General features: G+C 43.6%; 1 protein-coding gene across 3 annotated transcripts in view; it reads right to left on the reverse strand.

The window, feature by feature from the left end:
* kcnh1a (potassium voltage-gated channel, subfamily H (eag-related), member 1a) overlaps positions 1–14,902 on the reverse strand; it is a 31,735-nt gene that overhangs the window by 7,857 nt on the left and 8,976 nt on the right. For 2 of the 3 annotated variants that reach the window (XM_060073936.1, XM_060073937.1), the window contains 4 exons: positions 10,473–10,630; positions 9,246–9,517; positions 4,987–5,186; positions 771–1,023 (listed from right to left, as the gene is read on the reverse strand). In XM_060073936.1, the coding sequence (XP_059929919.1) occupies positions 771–1,023; positions 4,987–5,186; positions 9,246–9,517; positions 10,473–10,630 (883 nt within the window). Of the gene's footprint in view, positions 1–770; positions 1,024–4,974; positions 5,187–9,245; positions 9,518–10,472; positions 10,631–14,902 lie in introns of all 3 variants that reach the window. The other variant, XM_060073938.1, reaches the window with a different exon arrangement.

Here is a 14,902-nt window from a genome sequence, read left to right on the forward strand (position 1 = left end):
CTTCTAACACACAACCTGATTTCTGCTTATCCTGCATCTCAAAGTTTCCATCTTAACTAAACTGGAACGGAAACAGGCATTCTTCAGTCTGATTCATCACGCTGTAAGAAGGAAGCTCTTTCTAAACACGTCCAGTGACAGCGCTTGAGGCCAGTTCCAGCTACAATAATACTTTTTGCTTCACTGATCTCCTGGGCCGTCTGCCTCAGCGGAGGCTCCTCTGGAGAGGGACCAGGGCTCAGCTCGGGAAAACCACTAAACTCCCTTTGTAAAGGCGGTTGATCAGGGGGACACAGGGTGCAGATAAACACACAACAATAAATACAACTGAGACGCAATCTTCTGTGTTCTGAGATCAAGATGGCACAAGATCTGACACGTTAGGGTTGTGAACGCTTAAGTTACTGAGCTGAGCATTAAACTATAGTATTTAAGATCTATTCTACTGACGTCTGCATTATTCAGAATAAAAACTGTACAGATCAACAATGCAACACTCAATGCAACTGGCACGGGTAGTAGACTCCACTTCTGAAGATAAGTCTACCTTTGGTACTTAAGAGTAGTAGACCCATCATTTTTGTTTTGAGCGCCACCTGTGTTTATCCTAATGTTGACACCTCTGTGGAAGAGCCGCTTCTGCTACAGAAGAGTGTGCATTGGCTGCCCAATCCTCCAACACAACTCATCCTCTCCAACCAATGCATCAATCAACCTGGGTCAAGATCTCACACGGCCGGCATAAGAGAGTGCAAAAGGTCAAAGCTCACCCAAGATGGCCACCACCTCGTCGTCCTGAATGACCTCGAGGGATCCGGATACCACGAAGCACAGGCTGTCCACGCTTTCCCCCGCGTGGTAGATCAGGTCTCCCGGGGCGCAGTGGATGGTCTGGAACTCCATGGCCAGCGCGCGGAGGCACCCGTCGCTGGCCAGCCGGAAGGCGGGGTGCTCCTTGAAGACCTTGCGGTTCAGATGGACACAGATGTCCGCTCGCATGTCCTTAGGGCATATCTGCAAGACCTGGAGCACAGACAGAGATGGATGGACGGTTACACCGATTGGACAGAGTGTGGTGTGATGGGATTTGGAAGTCCAGATGGGAAGTGTTGGGCAACAGAAATATGTTGTTTTAAATTGCAATCTCATGTCATTTCTCATGTCATATCTATTGATTTTCCGTTCACTCACTTACAGCGACGGTACTGTTGAATAAAGCTACAGTGTTTCATACTTTCAGGAATTATGAACAACACAAAAAATCTATGGGGCATTCAGACTGCGCCAGATGCATATTAATAAAGTTTTTGACATTTACCCTGCAAGGGTTTTGGTAAGTGTGTGGTGGAGAAGATCCCTTTGTGATATATTATGGACATTTTAAGTTTTTAGATACTGTTGTCCATCAAAGAGTATTGAATAATTTAGGTGGCAGGGAGTGAAGAATATGAATATCTGTAGAGAGCTGTTGATTGCATTTTCCATCCTGAGACTATGAACTGAACACAAAGAGAACAGGCACAATTAGAATTTGACACGGAAATTGCACACACTTTCATCTTCTTTCTGTGCTGTAAAAGTGAAAACCGACTAACACCTCATTTTAGAAAATTATATTCTGCAGAAAGCAAACGTTCTTCGTAGTGGCGTAGTGGATCGTATTTGTGGCCCCGGTGACAATTTTTCCCCTTCCCATCATTTGATTGATGACACTGTAAATTAGGGCTGAAGTTTGTCTATCTAGCTGCAGGGGTACACTGGGAACACACACAACTAGCAGAGAGGGAGAGAGAGCTGGGATACTGTCCTAATCTCTCCGAGCCCTTCTGCCGTTTCTTCAGGAGAATATAGTGTTATTGTCCAAGGACGCACACTTTAACTCCAAAACAATCCCATTAATACGATTTAATTTCTGCCCACCTGGCACAAGCCCTCCCCTTTGTAACGAAGGATCCATCTTACGTGTTCCTTCCTGATCTCATGTCCTCCCCTTCACACTGTGTCGTGTTGTGTTGGCTTATGGGGGCGGCGGTGGCAGTGGGGGGGTGTCTAATGCGAGCCTGTGAAGCCCTGCGTGACTGTAATCATGATAGAGGAGGCTACACAAATAAACTTGACCTGCTCCGCTGGACGGAGTGCGCAGGGACGTGAATGTCACTCCACAGCCACCTGGGGAGGGTCTGGGCTGCGTCAAGCACACAGGTTAAATGACAAGCAGCAGTCAACAAGGAGACACATATAATTTGTATTGAGGGTTTAGTCTTTATTTTCTTATTTTAGGAATAGTATAGTTTCAAATGCATATGTGAATCTTGAATTGGAAAAGACGGCACAAGGTTGATGGGTTGATAAGAGCACAACCCAGATTATGTATTAATAATTATTTAACTTATTAATTACCTTACAAGGGTAACAGTTAGGTAGGTCGTTCATTATTTACCTACAATGGAAAAACACATACACACACACACACCTCCCCCTGATCCTCTGCATGAAGAGATCTCCCATCTGTGACTGTTACAGTCATGCAATATAAAGTTAGTCATGCTTCTGAAAGTCTTTCACCTTCCAAAGAAACACAAACCGATATTTTTGCAAAACTGCATTTTAACATTGCCTTTTTGAAGTGGTGAACAAACATGCAGAGTGCCATTCTACCAATCAGAGAGACGTTTAACAACGGTGGGCATCTTTCAGCTAGTAACCATCCAGACCAGGATTGGTCGAACTCTTTAGCCACCGAGACCAATTGTATCCAGTTGAGTTTCAGTAGTGTGGATGTGTGGAAAAGGGGAGGGTGGGGGTGGGGGAGGTTTTAACACTAGGGCGCCAACCACTTCCATACACAGAAAACATCCACATGCATGAAGACTAAAACATAAAATAAAAATGTCCACATGCATGATTATAAAAAATATATATACCTAAATAAATTAAATAAAACGATAAATAAAACAAGACACACTGCATGCCAAACGCACAACTAGCTAAACAGACCAAAAGCTAGCTACACAGACCAAACGCTAGCTACACAAACCGAAAGCTAGATACACAGACCAAAGCTAGCTACACAGACCGAAAGCTAGCTACGCGGACCGAAAGCTAGATACACAGACCGAAGCTAGCTACACAGACCGAAAGCTAGCTACGCGGACCGAAAGCTAGCTACACAGACCAAAAGCTAGCTAAACAGAACAAACGCTAGCTACACAGACCGAAAGCTAGCTACACAGACAAAAGCTAACTACACAGACCAAGAGTTAGCTACACAGACCAAAAGCTAGCTAAACAGACCACACAACAAATTACGAAGACCACAAAGCTAACTACAGAGACTACACAGCCGACTGTACAGACCATACCGCTAGCTTAAAATACTTCACAGACCACAGTTTACAGCACAGACCAAACAGCTAGCTATAGAACACATGGCCTACTACAAGACCACACAGCTATCTACACAGCCCACATGGCTAACTACATAGACCACAGAGCTAGCTACACTGATGACCAAGTTAACTACAGCGACCAGCTAATTGTAAAGACCATACAGCTAGCTCAATCATTACACAGCTCACTAAACAGACCACTTAGCTAACTACACAGACCACTTAACTCATCAAACAGACCACACAGCTCACTAATCAGACCAGAGAGCTAACTACAGAGACCACTTTGCTCAATAAACAGACCCCTTAGCTCACTAAACAGACCACAAGGCTACCTTAACAGACCACACAGCTATTCTACACAGACCACCAAGCTAACTACACAGACCATACAGCTAGCTACCTAACCACATAGCTTACTACATGATCACAATGCTAAGTAGAGAGACCACACAGCTAACTACACAGACCACACAGCTAATTATACAGACCATACAGCTAGCTACATAATCACATAGCAGGGCTCTCAAGTTTCAGAGTGAGATTTTGTCGGCAGAGGGGGGGGGGGGGGGCAACACCAGTAGAGGCATGTACTTTTCCCTGAACTTTTAAAAGTTGCAAACGTGCAAAAACATAATTATACATTTATGTGGAATTCAGTACAATGCTTAAAATATCTGTGGCATTCAGTAGGCCAATGCTGTGGTAAAGTGTGTAAAGTATGACCAAGTGTTTCTTTCTGTTCAATAGAACTTTATCAATCCCCTGTAGGAGAGATTTGTTAATGTTTGTCCCTATAAAACAATAATGGTAAAAAAATAAATACAAAACATGACGGTAACTAAGTAAGTCAAACCGTCCAATCTGAAGGCTCTACCTAACCACCCCCCCTACTCACTTCCACCAATGCAAAGCGAACAGAACTGAGTAGGGGAGGAGTTTGTGAACGACCCAGACAAACGCAACGCAAATTCAAAGTGAACATGTATGAGGCTATAATAAAATCCTGTGTGTCTCAAAAAGAGGGCATGTCCGGGCAAAAGAGGATGTCTGGTTACCCTACGTACGGGAAACCCATTTGTTTCCTACCTGTTCCACTCTTAAATAGCGGCCCAAATGGTGTGGCGTGTGAGCGTGTGGCGTGTGGCGTGTGAGCGTGTGCATGGGTTTAATTGCGTGTGTCTCACGCCGAATGCGTGAGACTTGAGAGCCCTGCACATAGCTTACTACATGACCACAATGCTAAGTAGAGAGACCACACCGCTAAGTACACAGACCACTTTGCTCGCTAAACAGCCCACACAACTTACTACTAAGACAACACACCAAACAGACCACTTAGCTAACTACACAGTCCACACAGATCACTAAACAGACCCCAGGTCTAGTTACACAGACCACACACCTAACTAAACAGTCCACACAGATCACTAAACAGACCCCAGGTCTAGTTACACAGACCACACACCTAACTAAACAGTCCACACAGATCACTAAACAGACCACAGGTCTAACTACACAGACCACACAGGTCTAACTACACAGACCACATTTGTGCATGCAAGTGAATGAATGTCTGGCTTACAGTTCGAGATACCTTTTCAGTATCTATACCCCGGGACATGGACCAGGTGGAGGCGATGTAGTCCATGACCCTCTCGCTGAGGCCCTTGGGCACCTGGTACAGCTTGAGGAAGTCCCGCACGCTGTTCAGCATCTCGTGGTAGCGGTTGGTGTTGGCGTACATCTGCTGGAAGATGGTTGTCACGTTACCGAAGATGGTGGCGTAGAGGAGGGCTGTTTCAAAGAGAAGAGGGGGATAGTTTTTTATTTATTATATTTGAATTGATGTAAAGTGCGTTATAAATAAAATGTATTATTATTATTATTATTATTATTATTATTATTATTATTATTATTATTATTATTATAATATTTGATTTAATTTCAATGCAATGGGGGGGCATTGGGGGCAAGCAGAACTTCTCTGCTTGGTTATTGAAATATGTTTCACACAATATTTGGGGACAGAATGTGGTCTATTTTAGGAAGCCAAATTATCAAAAATGTCAAAAAGAATTGACATGGAAAGTGATTAATCCATGTGCGTGGGCAAGTGTAGAAACAGTGAGTAAAAATACGGTTAATAAAAGTATTATTTAAGATGCTATCATACAAGTGCTATTTAGAAGGGTTTCAATAAGGAAAACTGTCAAACTGGATTAGCATATTCACATATATATCAACAAAATCAACATATGCATTAAAACCTTTACCTTCCAATGTCCTTTGAGTCATGAATTATATTGATTAATATATCTATTGATAGCTGACAGATGAAACAAAGGTGTATTTAGGCTTTGACTTATTTTAAGTATAGTAGTAAAGATACCATATCCATACCCATAGCGCTCTATATTCATGGATAACAGTGTTGTGAGTTCACCTGGTGATAGAATATGAACACTAATAGAAATACCATCTAAATGTCAATATGTACAGCAGTATGTAGACAAGGTGTGTGGACGCCAACGGCACAGCACAAACAGCTGCAGAGTGTGTACAGATCAAAGACCTTAGGTGTGTGTGTGTGTGTGTGTGTGTGTGTGTGTGTGTGTGTGTGTGTGTGGTGTTCTCTTGGCAGTGAGGTCCTAATTAGCCCTTCTAGAGGGGACTGAGAGAAAACATGCCAAGCCCACATTTCAATTACCCTCAGATGATGACAGCGACCCTTGACAGTATGACTGTGCGCGCGCGCGCGTGTGTGTGTGTGTGTGTGTGTGTGTGTGTGTGTGTGTGTGTGTATGTGTGTGCGCGTGCGTGTTCCTGCCTGCATGTATGCCAGTGAGAGAGCATGTGTGTATTTGTTTGGCCTTGTGTGGCTAGTGGGTTGTGTGTGTGTGTGTTGGGGGGATAGGGATGAGTGTGGTGTGTGTGTTTTTGCATGCGTGTTTGTATTTTGTTGTTGTGTTGTTGTGTTGATGGTACATTATCAAAGGGATGCTACACTGTCCAGGGAATAATAGCTCATTAAAAAGCGCTATGAACTCCTTAGGGGCAACGATAAGTACAACTTTACTCCTTTCATCCCTGTCACTTTACAGCAGTGTCCCCAGGGCTTGCACTATCTGTTAATACGCATATACAGTACACTGACTATGATAGATGTAATAATGAATATAAGGGATGTCATATATTATGAAATCATAATTAATTATATTGATGCATGCTCTTAGGATAAGTGCACATGGTTAAAAGAAAGTGGGTACATTTTCAGCATGTGCTTACATAACCGCAGGAGGAAAGAAATCATATCACCTTACGAATCTGCAAAGTGACACCTTTAGAGGTCCACATTAACAGGTCTGAAGTTGTGTAACTAGCAAAACTAGTCAGAATATATAATTGTCAAATGTCAAATATGTCACATTTGACAAATATATAATTTTGTTGAGATTCGTATGGCAAATTCACAGGAAAAAACCTAAACCAAGATCCTTCGCAAGGTACCAAGCAAGCGTCTGTCTGACAATTAAAGAGCAATTACAACCAGAGCAGCATTTATTATCTCATAGCAGCTCATACCAATGAGGCCGTTCCCTTGCTTGGACCTTTGTATCGTATCCAGCAGCTGGCTAGTTTGAAGGTATTTACAAGACAGTTGTCACTAAATTAATAGGCTCCGGACTATCGGTTGCCATGGCAACAGGACATATGCATTCCCCCCCCCCCCCCCCTCCCCGCACACACACACAGACTACCCGACACGTCCCTGGATTCAGCTCCTCGATGCGCTACACCATGCTTGTCACGCTGTGATCTTCGGGTGCCAGTGCGGTGCACATGGTAAAAATAGAACACGGTATATCAATGCATTCATATTTCATAGAGACAGAGGAACAGTGGGACGGGGGAGATGTTCTCACCAAGCACCACTGACTTAGTGCACTGCAGGCGATCTGTTGTGCCACATATTGAGGATCTCAGATCATTTCTGAGATCTCTTCTTCGCATTGTAAAAAAAGACAATATAAAAAGAGAGCGAAAGAGAGAGACAGACGGAGAGAGACAGACGAAAGAAAGGAAGTGAGCAGGCGTGAGCGAAAGCAGAATACTGTGTGAGTAGTACAGTGTGAGCCTCCTGTGAGTGTGTGAGCTGGCTGCGAGCCCGGGGCGATTGCATTCAGAATCAGCACCAGGTGTAAAACAGCAGACAGAATACAATGCACTCATGATGGGGGGGGGGGCTGCAGTCTCAGACTAGGTTAGAGTGGTTGGTGTGTGTGTGCGTGTGTGTTTGTGTGCCTGTGCGCCTGCCTTCATGTGTGTCAGTGATAGTGTGTGTTCGTGTGTGTGTGTTTTTCGTGTGTGTGTTTGTGTGTGTGCGTGTGTGTATATGTGTGTGTGCGTGTGTGTGCTGTGCCTGTGCGCCTGCCTTCATGTGTGCCAGTGATATATAGTGTGTGTATTAGTTTCGGCTCGTGTGTATGTAGGCGTGTGTGTGTGTGTGTGTGTGTGAGCGTGGTTGTGTGTGTTTGTACATTGATCCAGCGGTCTCAGCTATTCTCTGAGGCACTGCTGCTGGTATCTGAATGCAGTCACACACAACAGCTCAGCGTAGCTCGCTGTGGAAAGAGCTGCAGCTTACTAATAAATGTTTAATGTCTTGGCTGGAGGATAGGAGGAGGAGGAGAGGAGGAGATGGAGGAGAGGAGGAAACAAAAAGCTTTCTGCGCACATCACTCTTTCATCTCTCCGCTCTCTAGACGCTTCTCTCCCCGAGTGTGGTGACACTAAAGAGTGGTTTCTTAACGCGTCGCGTGCCGTATTGGATAAACCAGCTCGTATTCTACTAGTTTTGTGGGATTTCTCTCCATTATTCAGACACTAATCTTGTGGGTGGGGTGGGGTGGTTCCCAAGGTGTCCCTGTTCCCACTTCCAGCAGGGATTATGCCCCGGAGCATCCTCCAACGTGGCCTCTTGGTACTGTGTTGGTTTTGTTTTGTACCAATGATGGGTAAAAGTGCTCTCTCCTTACAGTTCTCTTTAGAGACGTTTCAGCCTAGTTTAACAGGTGTAGTGCGTCTGTTCGCTCGCTGTAATTGGCCTGCCACCAAAGACTGCAGTGCTGCGGGAGATGCGGCGGCAACGGCAGCAGCCATTCTTACCACGTGCTCCATGCAGCGCCTTGACTTACACTTGGAATTACACAAGGGCTCCAAATGTAACTAATCAGGTAATGAGCATGGGTCGTCTGGTCCTGTGAAATGTGCCTTTCTTCTATCTCTCCCCCCCTCCCTCTCTCCCCCAACTCCCTGGCTCTCTCTCTTTCTCTCTCTCTCTGCATGTTTCTTAATAAGCTCAAAGTTGGCAAGTTATATGCGTCTTGCCAACTAAACAGAATATTTGATTCACTTCACAAAGGCAGAACTTCCAGAAGAGCGATTCAATCATAAACAAAGAGAAAATAAAGATGCCTTCCGGGTGTGCTGTGTACTTAATGTGTGCTGATATATGAACACAATCAAACCCTATTTCCTGAAGTTGTTCAACTTCTTAGCCTTGAGATAATAATGATGACTGTAATATCTGTCTTTTTCGGCGTTGTTTTATTAGTCGTGACTTTTTTCCCCGAAAGAATTAGACTGTGAGTGTACATGCTATTTATCACTTTTTAATGACTTACATTTCCTATTTCATCATTCAAATTTACAAAGTAAAAAATCGATCTCTTCTTTCATAACGTACAACATCCCCGTCTGACGAGATGTTCTGGACAGGACCATCATCATGTCATCATTTTAATACCTGACAACAATTCACAAAACACACAGAAACAGGACGGTCACACTCACATCCGATCATCATCATGGCCACGGCAAAGATCTTCTCCCCGTCGGTGGTGGGTGCGATGTTGCCGAAGCCGATGCTGGTGAGGCTGGTCATGGTGAAGTACAGCGAGGTGATGTACACCGAGTCCTTGTTGGGCCCGCCCTCCCACTTGCCCGAGCCGCTGGCGTTGAAGCGGTAGGGCGTACCCGCCGTCTCGGCCAGGATGTAGAGCCAGCTGTCCAGGCGCACGATGTTGGTGTCCTCGTCGATCACCTCGTAGTCCCCGATGCTGTACCTGACGGGAGGCGACGGAGGAGGAGGAGGACGTGTTGGGGTCGGTGTGAACCGTTTGTGAAAAGGACTCGTGGTAACAGCTGTTATCATAGCAACCGTTACTTAACATGGCTGCTGTTGTTGTGATAATAGGAGGCGGCAGGCATATGTGACGCTGCTACAACTTCAACAAACAAGCTGCCGGCAGGACTGGGTAGCCGCAATACATATCTTGGTTGAATCCGGTGTCAGTAGTAGGTATTAAAACGCAGTTTCTGCTCTCTACTGTCATAAACACAATCTCCCCTTAACTCTATTGCAAACATTACAATTTCATCTGTTCGTTTTTCAGACTTCCACTCTACACCCGTCTGCTAGTCTGAGTGCTGTACTCCTCTCTTATATTATCCATACAAGCATAGTATAGTATGGGAGCATGGGAATGTATAGTATAGTGTCATAAAGTATGGTCGTGTAGTTTAGCATATTATAAAAAGTATTACATCTTGATTTATGTAAGTATAGTATAGTGTATGCAACTATAGTATGGTAGAGCATAGTATAGCATATTATATTAGCATAGCATATTCAATTATTATAAAGTGTAGCACACTATAGGACGGTATAATATAGAATATTTACTATGCTATATTTTGCTATTCTATATTTACTATAGTATAGTACGGCATTGTATGGAATAGTATGTGATAGTATAGCATATTATACCATACTATGTTATAGCATGGTAAAGTATTAGTAGTTACGTACAGTATTGTAGAATGTTGTACAGTATAGTATAGCAGCGAAGCGTGTGGTATAGTAGTAGTAGCATCATCATAGCATCATAGGTGACCTTGGGTGTCTTGAAAGGCGCCTCTAAATTAAATGTATTATTATTATTATTATTATCATAGGGTAGACTGTAGCATAGCATAGCATACACAACGCTGTAGGATGTGGACCTGAACCCTCCATACCAGATGCAGGCGAGCCAGTGGGCCGCCAGTCCAAACACACACACCAGCAGGACCAGCACGGCGGCCCCGTACTCGATGTAGTGGTCTAGCTTGCGGGCCACTCGACCCAGACGGAGCAGGCGGACCACCTTGAGGGAGCTGAAGAGGCTGCTGATCCCCTTCATTTGGAGGGACACAGGGGGAGAACAGAGGTTAAGATGTCAGGAACACAGGACAACACTTGAATAGCCTGCCGCGGATGTTGGACTAAATAGGCAATATTGTGTTTGTTATCAAATGTTGTCACAGAGAATGTGTGTGTGTGAATGTGTGTGTGTTTTATGAATGTTGCCATGACAGCAATATAGCCCCGAATGTACTTTTGTGTAATTTAAGATTTTGTGAGTGGGCTTGTGGGTGTCTGTGTGCATGTGCTAAAAAGCCTATAATTAATAAAACATAGACGTGAAACAATTTGCAGAATATTCAATCATTCCTGAAGGCAGAACCAGGCCACATCGACAAGAACCAGTGGAGACTGGTGTGTTTTCCATTAAAAAACACAAACATTTCTATAAACTGTAAATTGTATTCCTAAAGATAACTGTCCCAACATTTACGAATTCTTCACCAACAAAACAAAATTGTAAATGAATCTACAATATGTGAATGTTTCCCACATCCTTAAGGTGAACTTAACTACAAAGCGAGTGATGATGACTGACCACTCCCAGAAGCACCATAATATGTAGTCAGTAAATGAATATTGAAACCTAAGTCTGGCTAGACCACATTTCATCATATTTCTCTCCTTTTGACAGCTATGAAAAGTAGCACGTTTAAAAGAAAAGATTTGGTTTGAATAGATAGGACCTTCAAACTACGATGATACTGTGCTTGGATCGAATTGTGTTATTCATTATATGGACAGGCTTACTGTTTATGCTACTCCGTATTGGAACCCCACAGGGTGATAAATTCATAGCGACAACAGCAATAACACCGGCCAGAGGATGGGATTTCTCTTGTGCGGTGGTATAGGTGATGTGTGTGTGTGTGTGTGTGTGTGTGTGTGTGTGTGTGTGTGTGTGTGTGTCTGCATGCATGTGTGTGTGTGCGTGCGTGCGTGTGTGTGCGAGGTGATTGATCTCAGTAATGTGCCGTGGTGAGCAGTGGGACTACTACTGCACTACTGCAGCAAATTGGTGACACTTGATCTGATGACAGTTCCCTGCCAACCCCCCTGCTCTTTACTGCTTTTCCTCAAATCAATTATCTGAGACTGGAGAGCCTCGCTCCTAGTTACATCCAGTTAAACAGAGGCTGATCTGGGACGCCCCGTTGGTTCATCGGGTAGAGCGCTAACAGATGCCTTCGACTGATCCCGCCTCTTGCTGACAGACAAGGCTCAGTGCCAATGAGCAGTGGGGGGAGGAATGCAACACATCTACCCAGACATGCAAGATGGAACAGTGGGGTGTGTACAAAAATCTTGGGGTGACAGTGGCCCAATCCCAATGTCCAGACTCAAGGACTCACAGACTTTGTTGTGCGTTCTCACGAAATTATTAAGGCTTTAGGGCTATCCCAATGTCGAATTCCAAAGGGCGAGAGGGTTTGAGTCCACACTTACCGAGCCCTTTCCGTGAGTCCGCATCAGTGCAAACTTCACCTAAGGGAATTACCCACAGTTGAAAGTGTTGTGACGTTTACCGCGGAGACCATACGGGAATCCGGAAATTAGGAAGGTAAACAACAAGACAACGCTACTGTCAATGCGCGACCAGATGGGAATTTCAAGCTTTTTTTTTTCGGATGATTTGGATCAGCTCACCAACAAGAGCCTGCTCTTTTGGCTCCCAAACGGCTCTTCATATTACTAATTATATCTTTCAGAATTCAGCCAAATGTAGCCCGTTCTGACTTATGATTAGTATGTGTAGGTCAATAATCACCTAAACTATTCAATACATCCTTTATACTGAAGTATTCAAAAGTAAAAATCATATTTTTTAATATCGATAAATTGCTGTAGCCGATTGTTTTCATTGCATTTACAACAAAACAAAAAAAAACTAAAAATGAGAATTCCCAAACCGGCAAGTGTCAGCCACATCTTTGTCAATAAACGTTGCCAAGGTAACATGTGCTCTCGTGAAGTGCTGTCCAAATCTCATATATTCCTATCTGAGCCCATGTGGCCTCACATACTCATTCCCTTGGCACCTGAGATCAATTAAGTCTGTGAGCCCTTAGTCCTTAGTCCTCAGGGCTCACTTTGGGATTTGGCCCATGTGTATCGTAGTAGTGGGCACAATGTATCAAGTATAGTGGAGCTTTGTGGCGTAGACTTCCATTATGGTCCAAAATGAAGATTGAAATCAGGGTAACCCTAACCCTTCCTTCTGTCTCTATCAACAGAAACCGACCCTCCAGGGGACTGTCTTGCTGACACCAGGAACCCCAATGCAAACGGATGTGAGGGAGCTAAAAGCAACACACTGGCCAGACTAGCACTAATCCTACACTAACACACACACACACACACACACACACACACACACACACACACACACACACACACACACACACACACACACACACAGAAATAAATTCTACCATAGCAGATTGCATTGAATGGATTGGATGGGTTCTTGACAGGGGGATTCTGCTGACCACAACGCAACGGCTCTGTATATTGGCTTTAATGAGCTGCTGGGACTCACTGCTAGCATGCGGACAAAGATAAATGCAATACATAATAACGAGACAGACAGGGGAATAGCTGGCATCGTAAACACATCAAATTCTATTTGTCTTCTGAATAAATGTTTTTGGCCTCCCACCTTATTACATCCTGGTAACTGTATTGTTTTTACTTATCTAATGTCTACTGTTAACTGCTGCTAGTTATGAATGTTCCGGTCATAATATTACTTTGCATCCGTTCTAATATGTGAAAATATCTCACAGATCTCTCTGATGCTTGGTGCCATTAATACCCCAGTATGAACACTCATTATAATATTGAAATGCCTAAAACCAACATTTTAGAAATAAAAGTATACTTTTTATGTCATGATGGATGGAAATAATATAATAAAATAGAGTAAGAAGCACAGGTAATAAAATATCGAACGATGATTAAAGTTATTACTATGTAAGCATTTGACACTGCCAAAAAAGAAAGGATGTGATACCTGTCCATGATTGTTCACAGTAACCAGGCCAGTCGTACAGCAATACTCGTGTGCTCTTTACCAAACACTGTGCGTTGATAACAACTGAGGGCATTCATGCTCCTAGAGGTAAATGGATCAAATCCTCACGGAATCGATGAGATAAAACTGGAGCCTACTTGAGTGACAGCTCCATGATTCCAATTCTTCCGTCACGTCCCATGGAAGAGCGGGAGGGGGGGCATGCAATCAAAACATACAGATGAGAAAGAAAATAAAAGGGAAATGGGAAACAATATTCAGTGATAAGCAATTAACTCAAAAGATGAGATAATCTATTATTGATTGTGTCAAATGAAAGGAAAAGTGTAGGCTTATTATCGCAAAATAATTGTTGAAGCAACATGCATTTAGCAAGCATTTCATGTGTTTGCCCATCTGCTCTGCCCACACATGCCCCTTGAGAGTCTGAAATGAGACTGAAGTCATTAATTACTGTGAAAGCCAAGTCAACAAATTATCTACGAAGTGCATAATTGTAAGTCATCTTTGCCAGATCCACTCTTGAAACAAACAAACAAACAAACAAACAAACAAACAAACAAACACTCACGAAAGAAAATAAACAGTGGGGATTGCTGTCTCACAATGGAGTTATAGTTTAGCTAGAAAACATCAGCAACCGATTTTAAATTGGATCTTCTCTGTAAACATATAAATCCTCTGGTAGTGCCCAAGCATAAAAATATGCACATGCACAGTCATCGCAATAAGTCTGAATGGTTTGTGTTTTTGTTTTTCCCATCTCCTGACCTCTCAGTATTTTGTACTTGCTTCAAGCATTCTTGCTGAAACTCTGAAAGAAGAGACTTGGTCAAAATGCTGTTGGTGCAATACAACCTGCCTTAACCCTCCCGGCAACCAGGCCTTAAAGCACAGCCATATCTTTTCATAGGGCCTGGTGTGTGTGTGTGTGTGTGTGTGTGTGTGTGTGTGTGTGTGTGTGTGTGTGTGTGTGTGTGTGTGTGTGTGTGTGTGTGTGTGTGTGTGTGTGTGTTTGTGCGTGCGTATGCGTGTGTTACTGATGGGTCTTGCTACCTCTGGTTTACACGTGGGATTTTCCAAATGCTTCAACAGCATTCTACACGCCATTTCTGCACAGTGGCAGAACCACACACACACACACACACACACACACACACACACACACACACACACACACACACACACACACACACACACACACACACACACACACACACACATACACTA

The sequence above is a fragment of the Gadus macrocephalus genome, chromosome 15 (genome assembly GCF_031168955.1).
Source record: "Gadus macrocephalus chromosome 15, ASM3116895v1".
Lineage (NCBI taxonomy): Eukaryota > Metazoa > Chordata > Actinopteri > Gadiformes > Gadidae > Gadus > Gadus macrocephalus.